General features: G+C 38.0%; 1 protein-coding gene across 5 annotated transcripts in view; it reads right to left on the bottom strand.

The window, feature by feature from the left end:
* Nucleotides 1–20,924, bottom strand: part of sox13 (SRY-box transcription factor 13) — a 57,662-nt gene that overhangs the window by 22,048 nt on the left and 14,690 nt on the right. Inside the window, exon 1 of one of the 5 annotated variants that reach the window (XM_011475313.4) lies at nucleotides 14,592–14,723. The exons of 2 other annotated variants lie outside the window; for them this stretch is intronic. Coding sequence is in view for 2 of the 3 variants with exons in the window: in XM_078948064.1 (XP_078804190.1) it covers nucleotides 10,148–10,221 (74 nt within the window). In the remaining variant the exon portion in view is untranslated. Of the gene's footprint in view, nucleotides 1–9,183; nucleotides 9,329–10,147; nucleotides 10,413–14,591; nucleotides 14,724–20,924 lie in introns of those variants that run through there. 2 more of the 5 variants (XM_078948064.1, XM_078948065.1) reach the window with 2 other exon arrangements.

The raw sequence follows: 20,924 nt of genomic DNA, 5'->3' as shown, positions 1-20,924 counted from the left end.
TTGTGTTTTTCAACAAGTTGATGCAATTGGCACTAAAATGACAACAAAAGTCGCAGTTTTGAAATAAAATGTCCCAAAAATTTTGTTTTTAGAAATCATACATTTATTTTCAATCAAAATTAAAGCATGTTTTCGTCCACAATCCACGTTATTTCTTTCTCTTATGAGGTGGATTACCAAAACACACCACTGATCTTCTCCTGGTCTGACCCTTCTGTCAAATTTTAGAACCCTTTGTAGCCCGAACTACGCACTGGACATCTTTATGTTGCTTTACATTTACAACCGTTTACGCAATGAAAATAGTTCCAGTTGATTCTGACGCAAAGCGTTTTTTTCTCTGTGTTAAAATTCATTGGAATTGTGTAAATGGTCTAAGAGTTGTGTGTGTTATTTAGATGTCTTTAGTATACCTCAGTGTTAAAGGGTTAAAGTCGGCAAGTGTAGGTCTGCTGTAATACCAAGAGAGATCTGCAAAAACTTTTGGATTAACCAAGATGCTGAAAGAGTAGGTTTTTGGCTGTGATGATTTTTTTGTTCACTAAAAGATAAATGTACTTTAGTATTGTATTGCAGTGTACTATCAATGTATTGAGAGGAAACTGCATAGTTGGGGATAGTTGGAGTTGATTAATATTTATACTATTTGTTTTTTTTAAATAAACCACTAGTTTTCAAAAGAGATGAAGTCAAATCGTTACAAAAAAAAGCAAAAAGCTTTAGCATGTATTAACTTTGATTATTGTATATTACATTTTAGTCTAATTTAGTTTAGCTGGTCAACAGCTTATTTGCATTTAAAAGACAGCTCCCTGTTCCTATGTAAAGCAACATAAAGATGTCCAGTGCGTAGTTAGGGATCGCTGCTGGTTTAGAATAGCCAAGTGGGCGGGGCATCTTCAGAAATTGTGGGTATTAGATGGGAAGAAGCCCAATAAGGGACATTTTTAACTACCAAATAATAACCAAATAAATAACCAAATAGTTGCATTTCTTTGCTTTGAGAGGGCAAAAGTTTTGGATTATGCAAACAGACATGCTGTAAGACCAAGTTTTTGTTTTATTTTTACTGTGAGTGATAAAAGTTAAAAAAAAAAGAGGAAATCTGTCTTTAGATGGATTTTTGTGTTTCAAGCGTGTTCAGTTCTTTTTCTGAAGCTGATGAATGACTCTGTTGGGCTGCATAGTTTGCATTCATGCTTGCTGGCGACTTTTTCACAGCTTTAGCTGCTGGCAACAGTCATAAACTGTCCCTCAATGAAGATTTTTGCCATACCACCTACTGGCTTAACCAGTAAACATCTCACTTGTGTTCATATCAATATTCTGCAAATAAACAGAGTAACAAAATAAATGTAAGAAGAAAATCCTGTTGACTGTTTTGAAGGGTTGTTGACAGCACAGACCACACACCCACCTCACAAATTAACAAAAACAAAAAACCTTTGACTCCACGGCTGGGAATTTTTTTCACAACAAAGTGTTTCCTGGAAATATATTTCAAAACCACATTCTAAAAGAAAAAAAAAAACTGGCAACAAGGTGGATTATTTTGTCTGTCAAAGGAAAAACATTTGAACTTCACCACACCTGTTTTCTTTACCATAATCGTCTTATCTTTACTTCCTTGTTATTAGGCTTCACTTTAAGTGATCATTTCATTATGCTGAGACTAAAAGACTGCAAACCGAAATTTTTAGAAAAATCCCCATATATAAATGAGCAAGTTAATCAATTATAGTATAATTCTTTTACAATATTCTTTTTTGAGCGCATTTAGCTAGCGCTACTGCAAGCATTAAGACACATCCGTACCACAGAAGGAAAAAAATTGCAAATGGAGAGCAATTGTTTTATGAAACGACGATTTATAAAAACTAAAAGTAGAAAAGAAGGATTTTTAAAATCTCAAGCTCTGAAGATTTTGCCAAACACATTTTGTAGATTGTGTCAAAGCACAACAAAGAAAAACACCTGATGGTCAAATGATGTCAGTGCAACTAGTGATGACCAAAGGAGGCACAGGCAGCGTGATCAATAATCTGCTGGTTAATGATGTTTTGTTTATTTACAATAATTATTGTACATTATTTTTATTTATTTACCGAAATTTAAATCCTCGTTGAGAATGAATCTAAAACCTGCAGCAGAACAACTGAACCGTTTTAGATTAAAACATAAACAGCCTCTACACGATTTCATAAAAATTAAATTTTCATTGGAAACTATAACCTTTGGATCTTCTGAGCTCAGGAAAACAGTGTTAAATAGAATTTCCCAGAATTCTCCTGCACCTTCAAGACAACATCACAGTGTTGGGAATGTTATTTAAAAAAAATAAACATAACTAAGACAGTAATTAAATTACTCCATGATAAAAGTAACTAGTTACCAGGATAGTAACTATTTGCATCATTGTAAAAAAAAAAACCTTCCTGTTTATCAAAATTTGGATTTCTCTGATCAGCCTTTACAAGTCAGATGATGTGAGTAAAACAAACATGTACTTGTGCATAACCTCCAATATTTATGTCACATAAACAGACAGCAAAAGGTTTACCCTCCAATTACAACATTGTCCATGTAGCAAAAGTAAACTGTTGAAGATTACCGGTAACCGTGTTTAACTCTATTACAGAATAAATCAAACTCTAACAACCTGAGACAACTGGAAATGTCAACAAGCTTTATTTTCAAGTGTTTTGTTCACAACACAAGTAAACATTCAAATGATATAATTGCATTTAGCACTGTAGTCCAAACTAAATAAATCAAACATATGATCTCAGGTCTGGTAAATAACTACTTCTTTTCTTCAAAAGAAAACAGGTAAACACCAAGAAATGTCTTTGCAGTAACTGTATCTAATTAAAGGCTTGAAGTCTTTTTTTTTTTTATCTCAGCTTAGAAAATACAAGCTTTCCATTAGGCTGCTATGGAGTCGGTATTTCACACTGATATGCAACACTTTACAGTGTTTATGCAATCAATGTAAATCAGCTAATAGAAGACAAGCAGCTTTGCACCATTTTACAACGCTTTACTAGCGCTGCAAATCTTTTTTCCATGTCTGAATCCGTTACAATTACGCTATCTGTGTAAACAGTCAAACAGTTACAGTAGTTCTCAGTGTGTGTTGTTTAGGTGTCGGCAGTGTCATCTCTGGTGTTAAAGGGTCAATGCAAAGATTGGACAATCATGGAAAATGTACCAGTCCATTTTCCAACATTTTTAGAAATGTGTGAAGCATTTGATGGAGGTTTGACGTGTGATACTTTACTGGTACTGCAGTTTTGTATATGTCTAGTAAACATCTAAAAAAATTGTAAAAAAAAAAAAAACTAAATGACAGTGACAGTCAGATTTAGTAGCTTTACTCAAAAAAACAAGGAAAACTTTAGACTGGAGATCTTTTTTTGAAACTAATGCTGTTTTAACAAGAACTGGGCTCTACAGGGTGACCAATTTTCTCTTTTATTAGGTCACATGTGACCTAATTTCTCAAAGGTGCGACCAACAAAAATCGTAGCTGGCACCAGTGATTGGCTGTATGTGGGAAGGTGAGTAGCTAGACAAAGTGGATGCAGCCTTAGGTGACGGCAGATTAGAAAGAAAGATTGACCTTTTCTTTGTGAAAAAATATTTGGGATTGGTACAATAATTATACAAACTTGGTCCCACAGCGGCGTGGACTCATGTAAAGGTGGACGTTTTTTTCTCTTGACCATTGATAAAAGGGAGGGACCATTTATTTCCACACAAAACATGACTCCCAACAGAACACTATATTTTCTCAAACATTTTTAGAAGAAACGTGTTTTTTTTCCATTTCAAATGCATATTATTATTATTATTATTGTTTTTGTTACAAAACCAGAAATGGGTTTAGGATTGACAGCTTTTAATAATATAACAACCAATGCATTTTGCAGTGATATTATATTTGGCGACATTTCTGTTTTTGGCAGCACAGAAAAGAGGAAAAAAAAGAAGAGAAAGAAGTGGCTGAGAATGCAGTCTGAAAAATGGAAAATGTGGTTTATGATGTAATAAATGCTGGATTTGCTTTGTTTCAAGGAGAAAAAAAGATTTAGACAAGAAGAAAAGAGAAAAATCTTTGTCAGGGTGATGATTACACCAAAATTTAAATTGTTGCTGATAATTGAATCAACCACATGGAAGCATCCGGGTGCTGGGCGTTGTATACGTAAAATCACCTCTGGTGTAGATCTGACATAGAAAGTGACTTGACCAGTTTTCCTGCTTGGATGCAGTAAAGCTAATGATGTGCAGTGCATTGATTTTAAAGACAATGACTTGCAATTGTACATTTGTGACCAGTTCTAATACAATATTGTTAAAATGTAAAAAGAAATGCTCATATTTAATATTTATTAACATATTTAATGCTGCACAAAATTGCACAGACCGAGTGCCCCCCTCTCATTTTTCAGCTCTGAATGGACAGCTGTGCTGATAAATCTCATTTGGTTCAAAATGTGAGTTCACCAGTGCAGAAAGTTAGTGTGGATCCCTAATAAGCCAAGAGTTAAATAGAAATTGCATAGCGTCAACCGATCAGGGACTCAGCTTTGCCCTGGGACGTGTTGATGACATGATCATCAGGTTGAGTCCGCATTGTAAATAATATATACAGATGATTCTTCCATGTAGCGATGAGGCTAGAAACTTGACGGTAGCTCTTCCGACACTCGTCAGGAGCGTCTTGTTTATGAACACATTTTTGAACGAGCGTCAAATTTGACGCACGAATTGCGTTCGGTGTGAACGCAACATTGAAGGGTTCAGGATGTCGGTCAGTTTGTAATTAGATTACAATTACTCGAAAGAAATGGTCACTTGTGCAAGAGCAGCCTAAACATTTTAAAAGACAGCATGAATATGCGCTAAAGAAGAAGCCCATCTGGAGAAAGTTCATCTTTGAAGTAGGGTGCTGGTTGGTGGCTGGTGGATTTAAATATTAGGATTCTGAAGCTATGACTTTTTTTGAGGAAAAAAAATCAAAACAAGTTCCTGAAGTTTCCTAATCATCTACAGTCTAAATAAAAGAAAGTGATTCCTCCACAACGGTTACTAAAATTATATAAAATTCAAATTCTCTCAGCAGATGCTCCCTCGAAGGCCTTAGATCCCTAAGACAGCTTGAACCCACCAACTGCACTGCTGTTGACTCTGAATGTGGAGTCAGTGTTATTAACCCATGTGCGCTCCGCATCTCTAAAGTTCAACTTCACAGCCGTCCCATTTGACGGCTGTTTTCAGTTTTTCTGCATTAAATGAGGATGAAGGGATGAAGATGGGGGAAGCTGTGGCCGCTTCAGTGAGGGGGTTTATTTCTCAGACAGCAGTGGCATACCTTGCCGGGTCCCACGCTCAAGTTATTCCTGGGTCCCCCCCTCGACGTTCCAAAGGGACGGCCTGACCGCAGAGCTGCCACAGGTGGCGTTCACACGCCTGAGTGTCACCCAGCGCAGAGGTATGCCCGGATCGGAGCTCTGTTGACAGTTAGGAATGCACGCTGAGGTGCAGGCGTGCTTTCTCAACATAGCTCCTTTTTGTTTTGTTGTTTGAGACAATGCCTGTAAGGTCTTTGAGAGCAATGCTCAAAGTCAAGGCCGCTGTTTCTCTGCTCACCGTGTTTAACGCTGGCCCATCTGCAGCTGTGATACAACTATGAGTGTCTTTGCGTGACTGGAATTGTGTTCTTGTGCTTTTTCTGACCACCAGCAGAGCTGACCTGCTTCCATCAGCTTAGACATACAATCACAGGGAAAACTGCCTCAGAACAGCTGGTGATTTAAAAAAAGAAAAGAAAAAAGTGGATCACAAACGTGTGCCAGGCAATTAAGAAATCATTCTCGTGGTTACATTGACTCAATGAGGATGTGAACGGCCACAGGAGCTTTAAGTGCCGGTTAATTTGCCTGCTTACCAAGAGGTGCATATAAAACAAAGGCAACATACACTGTGTTGATTTAGGGCTCCACCCACTCATGTTTATTTGGAATAGAGTAAAACGATCTGTCAAAATTTACCTAATATTAGCTGTTCCTAAAGAAGTACGAACCACCCCTAAAATTAGTTATTTTTGTACATTTATTCTTAAACATCTCTAATATATTATTATCTTTTGTAGAATTATATTTGATATAAGTTTACAGCTCTTTGATCAGGATGTGCTGTAAATGTTAAGCGTTTTATTTAAAAAAAAAGTTGGCAATCACACAAAATACAACTTCAAAATAAATGCTAATATTACAAAGAACTTTTTATTTCTGAAAAGGTTTGAATAAAAAATTAATCGATATCTAATCGATTTTTCCCTAGTGACTACAGAAATGACAAATTAAATTCACAAACCTCTATTCAAGACCCGTTGGTTTTGAGTGGAAATGTACTGCGTCGCAACAATTCCTGACCTTGTAAATTCATGATTCAGTAGTTTGGTCATGTTGTAAAATGAATAAACACTGTAGTTTAAAGAGAGAGTCAATTTAATTGAATAATATTAAAGTATGTTAATGTTTCCGATTAGAACGAACATTCACATGGGTCACACTTTCGGTCGGAATAAATCATTTGGGCATGCCCAGTAGTGTTGAAAATAACGGAAGAGGAAATAAGTGTGTAAGCAAAGTGAGCTGCCACATACATTCATGCAGAAGCTCGGTAATATATGAGATGATCTTCTAAATGTGCTTTTATTAATGTTACGAATATTATGAAGCGCCTGTTCGCTCATCATTTTCTTTTTAATCCGTGTGGTCAGTGCTTTTTTGTGGAAGAATGGAGCTGGAAGAAGCCAGGGTTAGGAGAAGGCTAACACGCGCTAACAATATTAGCCTTTGATGAACACAAAATCCATGCGGGAAATGCAGCAATCTGCATCTTGGCTGCACGTAAATGTGTGGGAATAACATCAGCCCTTATTTTGCTGGGACACGACTGGAAACACAAATCCACGTGATTGTTTGAACAGTTTCTAAGGACTGAGCGACATTTCTGCTTTGAAAAGTTCACACACCGCCCCAAAGCCGCTGTGTGAGCTGACGGCCCGAACTCTGCTCGGTCGAGAAACCGTTCTCCTGAGTCCGGCAGCAGCTAACCCAGAGCGGCGGGTCGGAAGCCTCCCCCCCGGATGGCACACGTAACAAAGCACCACCGCCCTGTCTGCAAACAGAAAACTATAACTGCTATAACTATAAACTATAACTATGGTTGCTCTGCTCACAGACACGTTTCCCTCGCGCGGAGCAGCCGATCGGTCCCGTATGCGCTCCAAAGCTTTCTCTGAAACACCGCACCGTCTATGCGTGTCGTAAACCAGAGCAGTAGTGACACAAGATCGGAATGAACTGTTAAAATGGAACACGATCGGATAAACAATCGGCATAACCCACCTATCTCGATCGGAAAGAAATTTTGATACGAACGAGTCTGATCAGGGCAGAGTATTCCGAACGGCGTGTTTACATGACGCATTTTTCTTCCGATCAGGCGTTCTTTCCGATTTACTTTTGTCCATATAAACGCAGCTACTGTTTATGTAAACATAAAAAAAGGCTAACTCTGGCCACTGCTGTCAATTAACTTGTTTTACATTTTGCAGCAAAATAATAAAACAATTTAAAAAATGTTGTTTTTTTGGTACCTGTGTAGCTAAAAAATGTATAAGTAGGATATTGGTACTGAAAAATCAGTGTTCTTACAGCTTAAATGGTTCGGTGGGTTTCATTGTTTCTTTATTTATGTTAGCTTAAATCTGGCGGTGCAGTGTTGCGAAAAACTGCAATATCAACACAAATAACAAAATTTACAAAAATGTATTGTGATCCCTGTTTTCTCTACTGGAGAACTTATCCACACTATGAATCAAAGTTTATTTGAACCTTTAGTCTCAGACAGTAAATTTGTCACTTTTAAACAGGATGTAGCAAGGTACTGCTAATGTTCAGAGCTAACAGTAGCTATTTTTGCTCCAAAAGCTAAATACTCTTCTCAACGCAAAAATGGTGTAGCAGCTAGCAACGTACAGCAACTAGCTTGAAAGACAACTTCAAAGTTTAGACTCAAATACAAAAGGGGTTTATAGAAATATACACCTTGTGTGTCAGAAGACACAAGGTTGAAAAATGTTGAACACAAGAGGCCTTCAGCTCTCATCTGTTTGCTCAGCTGCTGGACAGGACGGGTAAAAAAAAGACTACTTCAGATAAGTAAAAATCTTGTGATAAATCCAAATGCTAGTTGAGGTACAGTAATCTGTTACGCTTGGAGCTCCGGTTTAAACCCCAAATGTCAAAAGAGACAAGTCCAAGTCAAGTTCAGAAATACCATGTTGTGTGACTTGTTAAGCCACAAGTCTTAGAAGAGCAAGATAACATCGACTTCACTAAAGCAGATTTAAGTCACGTTAAAAATCTTTTAACCTGAGTACAGTACAGTCTCAGATCTGTCCTCACAAGTCTTAAAGTTTGAGTCTTCAATAGCTAAAGTCCAGATCCGCTTTTTTGTCTTTGGCAAAAGATTCAAGTCAGTTTAATGTCTTCAGTAAAAAAAGTGTTTGATGTTTGAGGGCCAAGTTAGAGTAAAGTTTTGCATTTTTGGTCACAGTTCAAATGTGAATTCAACTCACATTTAGTGTCACTGGGCTGAGGTCTGTGTCCTAAAAAGCCAAGTTTTTAAAATTGAAGTGGAATGTGAGGTGTCATGCCTTTCAGCCGCAGGTTAAAGTCAAGTTTCACCTCTTCAGTCATAAATCAAATTGTCAGGTTTTCAGTTTGCGGCATCTTAATTTAAGCTTTAACCCTCAGGTGGTCAAGTTATGCGTTTTATTGAGAGGTTAGGACTTTGAGTGCAGCTAATAATCAAAGTGTCAAGTAAAAAAAAAGAATGAATCTCTCTTCCTCAACTGCCACAAATATCAATCAATGAAATCACAGAAACAATCACAAACCTAACACTGTCACACAAATACAACATTGGACCAAAAACAAGAAAAAAGCCACTTTAAGTCAAACTTAACAGAGCTGAAAAAAACAAATATAAATTTAAAATTTCTAGCCGACCTAAGTGTCAAGTCACTGCATGTATGATTCAAAACCTCCTGTTAAGGAGATGTACCACAAATGAGTCGCACAGCTATGTATTAGAAAGACTTACAGTAGATTCTTGCCTCTCCAATCTTCCATGACCTGCTGCTAGTTGAGCATTCCTGTCACAACAGATCAAGTCGAAAGATGACAATGGACAGGGAGAACAACTTTTTGTCCTCAGAAAAATATCCGCTCCTGCCTTTTGAAACGTTACACTTCCCACGACACTAGAGACAACACAAAGTCGTCAGTTATCCAACAGGCCGTAACATGTAAAAACGTACATTTAGCCCCTGGGGGATTGGCAACACTAATCATCTCTGTTGTCTTTCTTCATCTCTGTTTTTTTTGTTTGCTTACTCTTCCTAAGAAAGTTTTTATACCTTCCCCCACCAGGCAAGTTGCATTCAGTTACTCTTTGTTGGTTTATAACTATTGCCTGAGGTAAAATAGCAGAGAGGCCACAATAGGTGGAGGGTAAGTGCCAGGAGCCATTCTCAGTAGGCATAAAAATAAAAACATTTGCATTGTTAAACTTGAGAGTGACAACTGCAGGAATGTCTCAAAGACATAAACACAACCTTTGTCATATTTCCAATCAACTCCATCACACGGTACTCAAGAACAAGAGCCATTTCTCAAACATTGGTGACGTTTTGTGACAAAACTCAGAAACCTTTCCCAACCTGCTGTGCTGTCATGTCAGGACGAGCACGAACCAACATGTAAACGAATGTTTTGGAAAACGGTTTACAGTTAGCTGTATTTTCTCAGAGACGATAAAACAGTCCAGCTCCCTGCAGCTGCCGGTCCGCCCATTGGGCCTGGCACTGGTTCATCAACATCTGAGCTTCCAGCAAGCCGAAATGTCACTCTGACAAAGCATTAAAAAAAACATTTAAAACAATCCATCCTTGACTAATCTGGGTCCTTTAACGTTCATGTGATGAAAAATTAAGGGGTTACAAGTTCCTCGACATAAAATTTATAAGCTAAGCTTGAATCCGTTGGAAAATCTAGGCCGTACTGACCTGGCCGGACCGATGGGACGCGAAAAATTCCAAAAGCTCTGCCTGAGTGCAAGAGCGCTGCTGAAACGGGTCATAGTGACTGCTCTCCTTGCCTCCAACGCCTGCCTTTTCTACTCTCCTGTTACCTCTGAACCAGCCACCCCCTTCACCAATCCACCCCTACCAGCCATCTCTCATCTCAAAAGGGAAAGTACAAAGAGCCTCTTCAAGTCCCACCAAACAGGAGCTTCATTTGCATAATCAGCATGATGTTGCAGGTGACCCTGGCTGGGGCAGAGGCACGCATGATACGCATCAGCCGACCAACAGGTGTGATAGCAGTACGATAAGAGCCCTTGCTGCTGCTTTCCAACAAAGTCGGCTTTATCCTCAGTCATGCTTTTCTGGATATGTGACGGCGAGATTAGAATAGCATCAGAGAGGCATTGTAGATGCAGGGAAATAATATTTCACGCGGAAACAGAATGAGATACAATCAGACACCATTGTTAATGTTGGCTTGGCTTTTTTTCTGCAATGACAACTGAGAGACATTTGGGATTATACCACAAAACCACAATTATTAATAAATTGGTTCCTATCTGCTGAAGTTTCTTTTATTCTTTTTTTTATCAACTATTCTTTTACAGAAAAAAAAAGTAATTTCCACCTGCAGTTTCAGTCATATTAAAGCATACCACAGATAGTAATGACAGTATCTGATCACAAGTTCAAGTCAGGCTGCGAATCTTAACGGAGTGAATCTAAATAAGATTTCAAATCTTAAACTTCAAGTTTCTGATGACAAGTCCAAGTTGGGCCTTGAGTTTTTAAGCAAGGGCCCTAGTCAGATTACATGTCTCCAACCACAAGTCTGTAACGCCTCAAGTTTCTAATGAAAAGTCAAAGTCAGGTCTCAAGTCTTAAAGGAGCAGGTCCACATCAATTTCAAGTTTCCAACCACAAATACAAATAAAGATACACATTTGTGATGACAAGTCCAAGTCAGGTTTTTTAGTTTTACAGGGCGAGTTTATTTTAGTTTTCAAAGGTTTATCAGGTTTTACGTTTTCACAAGATAAAACCATAGGCTAAAATGTATTAATAAAAAGAAATGGCATTGTTTAGAATTTTTTGTCAAGAATTTAATCATAAATTAATTTAGAAGCAGTCCCACTTATGCAGATTCAGGTGATTCATTTTTGTAAATTAGATTTTGGTAAAGTCAAAATAAGGCTGAGCAGAAAGGAGAAAACTAAGCAGCCAATCTTTTTTTTAGGCCACAAACACAACTGTCACTCAAACGTGCAAACAGTTCTGCTTCTGAACGACACATTACAAACATAAAGTAAAACTTTCTTAACGTTTAATGACAGTTTTTATTTTCATTTGCTTGAAAACATTTGTAATGCTTATTATTTGCAAATACCAAATCCTGAGTTCAAGTCTTCTATTTGCACCAAGGAAGTTTTAAGATGTTTTGAAAAGAGCTCATCGACTGATAGTAACTTTAAAAAAATGTATTTGATTTTTTTTTTTTTTTTTGCTTTATCTTTGTATAATCAAAATAGTAATCTGCATTAAAAAACATCTCAAAGAAAAAAAAAAGAAAACACTGTTGACCTCATTTTTGGTTCCTGGAAACTACAATTACTACAGACTAATTCAATTAACTTGGTTACCTTTCAGATCTGTTAGTAACTATAGCTAATACTTTGTTTTAAAGAAATGATTCCAATACTGACATGCATCAAAAATCTTTCTTTTTTTTAAATGAATGTGAACAAATAGTTTAGTTTAAGCTAACGTATAAAGAGATTTTTGGCTTTTTCCTAAACAATTCTAAAATATATTAAAATAAAGTTCATAAATTTAACTTAAATTAGGTTTAAAAAGATATGAATCTTAGTTTGTTGAGTTTTCCTAAACATATATAGGAAATGAACAGGCAAACAGCTCTTCAGAAGAGCTTCTTTGCCTCGGTCTCATTAGAGAATGAACCCTCAGGACTTGAGACACAAAAGCCTCCCTTTCTTTTCTTTCCTCTCTCTGTTCTTTTGGCCTTTTGATCTCAAGAGTACTGAACCATTGTGCTCCGTCCAAAGAAGAAGCTCATCAAGGAAACAGAAGGAGTTTTTCAATTAGTGTTTGATTCCTTTTTTTGTTTCCGGGGGGTTTGTGGGGACAGACGGGTACAAGCCCCCGATAAGCTGCTGTTGTTTGTCCAGTCTGTGGCACAAAGACTGCTGTTGGGAACTCTGGCTCTTTGATTGACTGATAGAGACATCACAAAGACTGCTTTTACTCCTCTTTTCCTCTTTGGGGACTTCCCCTCTGGAAGCGTACCCGCTGCCCAGGCGCAACACACACACACACACACACACACATACATGCAGTAAAATGGTCTACTTCGTCCTCATGACTCTTAACCAATGAGACCGGTATCCGCCGCTAAAACCACCAAAGGAATAAGCTGCCAGTTATTTTTGGCCATCAAATCTTGAATAATTTTAGTCAAAAGAAGATGTATCACATTAAAAACAAATACTTTTATTATATCTTAGACTAAATGTTAACATTTTTAGGATTGAAATATTCATGGACGTTTTCTGGTGTGATGCTACATACACACCAGCATGTGATGCACATTCCAAAACGCACTTAACGAGGGTTTTTGAACGTGCCTTACCATATGTTGTTCACACTGGACTGTCCCTACCCAATACTAGCGCATGTACTCACAGTTTCAAGAGGCTTGTTTTTTTTAAAATATAAAAGCAGTACAAATCTCACTAATCTTGCTCCAGGCTTTTTCTTTCACAGCTCTATTCCGATATATGAAAAACTTGGTGTCATAGAAATCCAGCCGGGCACAATCCAAAATTTTTATTTTTCCTTCAAAATCGATTTTTTTTTCTTCCCCAATGGTTGGCACTTTCGTGAATTTAAAAGGAGACTATCTAAACGTCACTATCAAATCTGAGTTCCTGATTGTTCAAAGTTCAACTGGTTAACTTTGAACCCGCGTACAATGGTCATTCATACACTGATGTGTGAGCACGAGAGTTTTGAACGTGGAAGCCACAAAGGCACAAATATGCTCATTTACTCAGACTTTTCCTTGAAAGTAGTCGCATGAACGCCCTTTTTTGGAGAGGGGTGCAATTGTGCTTGACAGCTTTCAAGTTGCTTTGGCAAAGCAAGACGAAAAGCTACTCAAATGTACGTGCAACTGACTCTTCCCAATAGTAACAAAAATCTGATTACCTGTAGTTCAAAAGGAAAATTAGTTTGATGCCATTTTTTCCTTTTTTGGCCCAATTTAGATATTTTTCAATCTAGACAGGTGCTGTTTGTTGGATCTTCCAATTGTATACCATCCATCCATTATTGTTTACCTTCAGATTTGAACCAGGCCCTTGATCTGAGGAATTAAAGTGGCAGCTTTAGGCTTCTAGAGAATTTGAAATTAAAACAGAAACAAAGAAACAAAAAAAGAATGGCAGACAACACAAAATTCTTCTTATACGAGAATACCCTTTTTGAAATATTTAAAAAAAAGCACAGTACAATATCTTAAAAACTGATAGTACCAATACAAAACACAAATTTGCAAACATTCCTGCTACCAAAAACACAAAGTTTATTGTTAAGATAGCATATATTTATTAATGCAAACAATGATTAAGCTAAAAGTGTGGTGACGCCAGATCAATCACCATTTCCGCAATTCCAAAGAAAATCATTTTTCTTCTCTCTTTGCTCCTGATGAACTACTTTAGACGTGACAGTTATTATAAATTCTTTGTGCTCTTGCCAAGATTTTAAAAACAAACATAAGCCTCAGAAATATTTAGAGCAATAAAACAAAACATGCTTAAACAATCGTGGGATAGTTGGTGTGTAAAGTGGGCGTGGCCTGTGGAAATGTCAACTGAAAAAAACAACTTTTTTTTTTCCAATGTTGTCCAAAGCCTTATTGCAGCATCTGCTGCCAAAGCATTAACTACTTTCTCCTTTTTTTTTATATCTCAAACATGCATTTTGTATGAACATAAATTCAAATATTAAGATATATCCAGGAGGATTCAAATGCAGGCATGTTCACAGATATGCCTGGATACATTTTAAGAGCTAGAGATAATCACTTCAAATGCATTCCTTTAACACAGAAGCAGCTCTCAAAAAATAAAAAGAATTGATGTCTGTGTAATTTTTTCCATTCTGGCAACAATCTTACCTGCTGCCACATTACAAACCAACACAACAGGTTTCACTTGCTCCACTTGTGCAATAAATGTGGCGGCAGTTTCTCCTTTTATTTTATTTTTTGCAGTTGCTTATATTTTTGAATTTCCATAGTCTTAAGATAGCAGGATTAATGATCACCAACCCTTCCTTCACTGAACGCTGCAACTATCTGCGCTGGATTTATGAAGGACTCGCTGTGAACGGCATGACTCACCTCAGACAACATTCTCCGTTTCTCGAGCAAAACCACCGAGCCGGAGCGTTCTCCAGATCATCTGTTCTCCCAGCATGCTCTTTTATCAGCAAAACCTGACTCAGGCTGCTAGTTGTCTTTTTTTAATTTTTTACCCCTAAGATATCTTCTTCAGGCGTCAAAGAAATGACTCGTGATTATTGATTGCAAACTGATGAAAACATTCTACAGTCATGAAAATCATTTGCTTTGAAGACGCTTCCGGTTCAGAATTTCTGGGGGTTGGTTGGATCTGAGTCACTAAGTCGACTTCCTTCAACTTAACATCCGTCTTCATTTCAGTTAGTTCTGGTCATATATCATCTCTGACAGCTGCGATGCGTCAGGGTTCATTTTTCTATTTTTTTCCCCTTTTCCTTTTTCTTATAAAAGTGAGCATTTAAACAAAAGTTGCATCCCTAAAAGTATAAACTAAACCGTTCTCATTTGGGACGGATGTAAAAAAAAAAAAAAAGAAAAAGGCAGGATAAGTAAGGAAGCTTCCCGAAGTTTTCTTAAATGTGTTGCGATGTGCCTGGATTTGTTCGGGAAAGTCAGTCGCATTCAGAGGGACTGACACTTTGGGACTCTCAGAAACTTTATCCACTTGAGCAATTCTTCATTTGTTAGCACATTTCTCTGGCGATGGAGGACATGTAAAAAGAAAATTAAGATTAAAATAGCATTTCTGAGTATTTGTTGTTTCAAAATGTTGTGAATCGTGAGCAGATGAAAAAAGGCTCTGTGAGAAAGAGCTTAATTGGGATGAAGAAAAATTCTCTAGACGGGCCACAAGCTCCCTGCCTTGTTCTACAATAGAGAGAGGGAAAGGGGGCGGGGTTGCTTTGCCTCTGAGTTGAGGGTGAACTAATGCCACTCTGCAGAAACTATGTCCTGGAAAATGACAATTTTTTTTGATTTTGGTTAAAAATGGGAAAATCAAAATTAGAAAAAAAACACACTGGGAACACCTTTGAGGTAGATCATAAGATGGTTGGAGTGGGTCTGTAAGGGGCTGTTGTCACATTGTTCAGATAATTGTTTGGGGGACTGTCCCTCTTGTGAAAACTTGTGAAGCGGATCAAACCCTTCACTCGTAAGTCTCACTCATTTATTTACCTAAAAACTGCAAAATACAATCATTTCAGAAAAATGTGCGTCATAAATTTTAACAGATCTGGATTTTTTAAATTTGAGTTAAGTTAGCAGCTTAGATGACTTAAAATACAGGGATGAAAAGCTATCAATTTATGAAAGCATGAATAAACCTGAAATGAACTGCAATCTCTGAAGAACCGAATTGTTGTTGCTCAACTGTTTTTGTCTAAGATTTTCTTTCTGATTCAGTTCTTAAAAAGATCTTTTACAGAGATTTTAGAAGCAGGGTTTTAAGATTTACGTTTAGAACCTCTGGTTTATTTTTCATTTAAGTAAACGTATGGTAAAAGACTTGTCATTTAGCGCTAGTTCTTCTGTTGTTTTTACACAAACTGAATACATTTTTGTTACTGCCCCCTATAGGTGGAGGTTGACATTGCAGTGTCTCTTGAAGCCAGTCCTTTCGTTAAGTAAAACTAATAGGTATGTCAGTTTTTATTCATAGATTTACTCTGTCACATTTTTCTAAATGTTTGAATAAAGAAAATTTGTTTTGTTTTGAAAAGGACTGTCTGGAAGGGTGAAAAGATTGTTCATGACTTAAATTACTTTCAGAAAACTTAAGTTTTTGTAATGTGTGACTATTTTTAAAAATAATACAGTAGTCCCTGACAGGTTTTAGCCTATAAACTTACAGGAGGGCAAAATTTATTTTATTTTTGAAGGAAAAAAACTGATGTCATTAATGCATACACAAAGTAAACGGCCTCAAAATGCTTGTTTAGCCTCTTCTCCAAGTTACAACAGGACAAAACCAAGCAGATGAGTGTTCCGAGTCTCCTGCATGTGCATCCCTGCCAGAACATTTCATAATCCTGTCCTTGTCTTTGTTGAGAGCTTTTCTAAATGAGATGTAGAAGGGGCAGATGACACAACTGCGGCCTCACAAAGACTGTGAGGAGGGAGAAACGAGAGGAGGAGAGGACTCCGGCCCCTTTATTTCTCTGCTCAGGTTAAAAAGCAGACATTTCTCCTTCTCATCCCTCTTTCCCTCCTCCCCCTCCTTTCTGAAACAGGTCGTCTATTGTGGCAGCAGCCGAAAGGCTACAGTGGCATTTATCAGAGAGGAGGAGGAGGAGGTGTGGGGGGAGAGAACACAAAACACACTCCCAATAAAGAGATAGAACAAGAGAAAGAGAAGAAAGGATGTATTTGAAGGCCACTTTTTTCCTTCACAACCCCCCCCTTATTCTAGCCCCTGCTCCTTCAGGGTAGCTCAGACAAAGGAGGCCCGACTTGCACAATGTGCTCCCTCCTCTAGCCCGGCACACTTTAAACCCCCCACTCCATTTACTGCGGCTTTTAGAGAGCGCCCGCATGAGCGCTGTGTGTGTGTTTTCAAGAGTTGGTAATGGTCATGGTGGGGCTAGGAGTGGTGATGCATGTCCGGGGAGGCGGGGGGTCTTTATTTGTTGAGGGTCTTATAGACCAAGGGGCCACGGCTCTGAAGACGTTTCTATGGAAACTCCCTTTAGAGCAAAAGGAGCACAACAGGTGATTTTTGCTGAGGTCTGCGTGCTGGGGCTCCGCAGGAGGCCGGCGCTGAAGAAACTGGGGTCTTAACCAGCTCCACTACGCTGGAGGTCATGTTTAAAAAACGTTGGGCAGCCCGGCGTAATCACACGCTTCCGGGCCTCACGCACTCAGACCTCATACAAGAGCGCCTTCAAAGTAGGACTAGGCGGGGAAATAAATCAAAGCACGCTTTGCCGACTACGGCGTTACCGAGAGAGCAATTCACAGTGACAGGAGCGTCGCACAAGGAGTCCTAACGCTGTGTATTGGGCCAAACGAAGCCCACATGTTACTTCACCCTACTGAGCTGAGAACACCGTCCCCAAAGGAGCCGACAAACTCAGCGTCGCCAACTCTCCAGTCAGCAAAGCCACTGAGTCCCTGAAAACCAACCCCACTTATTTTGAATCATACTTAAAGTCCCACTCCAATCATCTTTTGAACTATTTTCAAAGCCTCCCCAATGGTCTTTTAATTAAGATCACGCCATTTTTAGGCATTTTTAGGACATAGTTTATGCAGAGTGGCAACAGTTCATTTAACAGCAATTACAACGATTTGAGTAAAGAAATATTCAGAAATATGATGGTATCATAAGGAAAATGCTACAAGAACATGTCAAAACCACCAAAAGCGCAATTTTTTTTGGAGTGGATCTTTAAGCTTTAGGAGAGTAAGAGTAGAGCTAAAAAAAATAAAAAAATAAAAATATTCAAGCATTTATTGTTTTTGGAATATACTTTTGTTGTGCCCCCACTTCTCATCCAATCTCTTAATGCAACACATTTTTAAAAAAATACAGTGGTCCTTCACTGCATTGCGATTCACCTTCAGCAGATTGTTTTTCTGTGCTTTTTTTCTTTCTTAACGGCGCGTGGTGTTCTGCGTCCTGATTGGCTGGAGACGACTGTCAAGTGTACAGTGTTCGGCAGCAGAGCCACCATCAGTGTGTGAATGTGTGTGTGTGCATGGGTGAATGGGACCCTGACTGTAAAGGTCTTTGGGTCTTAAAGCAAGGAACAAAAACACTATATATAAGTACAGCATATGTCTATAAGCCATGTTCCAGCCACGTGAGACCCTTGTAATTGGGTCACGTGTGAGAGATCTGCTTTGGTTTTGTTTTTCCTGTTTACTGCGGACCACAAGTGTCAATTTACATGTTTACTGACAAACTGAAAGACCTCTGTATGAAACAATAATTTTGAAAAATTTACAGAAAAAACACGACACAATTAGCATTCAAAAACCATGGCAACGGAAAAATACAAAAACACAGACAACAAGCAATTAACTTCTGACACTATGAACTTGATTTTGTAAATGAACAGGCTTGTGAAATTATTCTGCTCCTGTTTTAGATGCATATGATTAAAAAAAAAACAGTCCTGAATGCCGTAATAGTGCTGGCTAAAAATCACACTGGTCCTGTAGGAGCAGGAGGTCCATTTAAATCGGGGGCTACAGTGAAATCCCAAATATGGGTGAGGCAGTGCTTCGTTAAAACCACTTCTGGTGCAACTGAGATGTCAAAGATCACAAACAGAAGGTTTGAATCTGGTCAGCAAAAGCTAAACAGAATGCATAAAACGGAATATTTAAAAGTAACTTTAAACTTGAGGGTTACTAAAAGACCTTTTACAAATATGTTGTTATATATTATTAAGTCTTTAAGGATTTTAGTTGCTTCAAAAAAGCTCTGGCGTTTGGATTTTCAACTGTTTTGATAGAAAATTTGTCATGCTACTATTTTTTATTTATACACTAAAAATCCAGCAAAAGAAAAAGATACAATTAACTTTAACTTGAAACAAGTAGAGAACTTTTCTGTGTTCTTTGCTGAAACTTCCTCTCAAATGCTGCTGCATTTCTCTGCCAGAAGACAACCAAGTGACCAAGTGAGACTACCGGTAGTTAAGGATCATTGAATGACTATAAGAACTGGGCCGAGTCACTATGACTTGTTTCCCATAGAAAATGACTTTCAGCTCCAACCCAATGAAGTTAATTCAGTTTGAATTTCTTTTCCACAGCCAAGTTGGAGCCAAACAATGTCAGTAGGCAATGATTGGTCCAAGTCTTCCTGAGTTGATGTTTTTTTTTGGCAAACACTCGCCAATCAGGAGTGAGCTTGTTGGACGAGAACGCGCTCTACATGAAACCTGCCAATTCAACTTTTCAAATGTTCAACGTGAGACTATAAACTTCTATTGACTGGTCTGATTGGCTAGTTTATATCTTCAATAACTGTCACTACAGAAAAATAAAATGGAAAAAAAAAGGTATCAGCAAGAAGGTTATTGACCAAAATAATGACTGAGTAACAGCTGTTTGTTTCTCATTACAGGTCTATGGGATTTTGGCTTTTTGGAGCCAGCAGGTACTTCCTGTTTGGAACATGAGAGGGGAAAGGTCACTCAGTCCAGTTGTCATATACAGTCAGTGGTTTGGACCCAAAATTACTAAATGATTCATGAAATGCAACCCTTTTTTTAAATGTGAAATCCCATTAAACTGCCAAATTTAAACTGAAAAATTGATGACACAATGACATTCTGGAGCCACTGTTTTATCAAGGCCCCTCTTCCTTAAAACCACAGAGTGACTGCTTTAACAAGGGGAAAAATACATAGTTATTAATTTAACTGAAGATGAATTTAAGCAAAAACAAATAGTTAGCTGGACTTTCTTCAGTTACAACTTTTGTTTTAACATTTTTGCTGTGAAAATACTTTAATTCTTTTAAGATTCATAGTTGAAGCCATTATTTTACTTTTATTAATTTTTTGGGGAGGACTGTTTTTAACCTCTCAAGAGCACAAAAATATTCCACTTCTTGGTCATTTCACCAACATCCAATGTGCCGTTAGCCAACACCACTGAATAAAGCAGTGTCAGCATTCTTTTAATTGCATAATGTTGACCAGCACAAGTGCACTTGACTAAGGCTTTCGCTTGTTTTTCCTGCAGTTTTCACAAATCTATTAGTCTTCATTAATCACACTTTTCAGATCAGGTAAACTTTCAAACTGGCTCCAACAGAGGACTAAAGATGAATTTACGTTTTGCTGTTAAGCTCAAAGTTTCTTCTTTTTTTTTCACCTTAAAACACATTCATGTTGTGAGTTTAGGAAGCTCAATGCCGTTCTTCTCTACAACCATTCTTGGGTTACAGTAGAAATGACTGACGTTGCTAATCTTGAGCCGTTTCTGCAGCTGGAAACATCTCTGCACCGAGCTGGAACTCCCTTCCGCCATCAAAATTCTCTGTCAGCTTAAGATTGTCCTTTCAGTAGCCTGAATCTCAGATGCATTTTCTCTCCAGATCAATTTGCAAGTAGACCTCAATGTAACTTTGCAGAACTCCAACTGTCATTGAGCGTAGTTGGATCCAGGCCTTTCACTGGTCAACTTGCATGTAAATCACATGCAGCTGAAATCTTTCGGACAGATTTTACACCTTTTTTTTCCCTTCCTTCCCATAACTGTAGACACAGATGTAAATACTTGTTTATATGAAAAGGAAATCTTTGTTTTGGTTTAGACTTGTAATGGAGCGGCAAACTGTTGCTTAACAGCATCTGGATAGGCTTCAGACTTCCATGTGACCTGCACAGGACTAAACGGGTATAGGAAATGGAT

This window comes from Oryzias latipes, chromosome 5 (genome assembly GCF_053564925.1).
Source record: "Oryzias latipes strain Hd-rR chromosome 5, Olatipes_Hd-rR_3.1".
In the NCBI taxonomy this organism is placed as follows: domain Eukaryota; kingdom Metazoa; phylum Chordata; class Actinopteri; order Beloniformes; family Adrianichthyidae; genus Oryzias; species Oryzias latipes.
The sequence above is the reverse complement of the archived record's forward strand: the minus strand, read 5'-3'. Positions and strand labels throughout refer to the sequence as shown.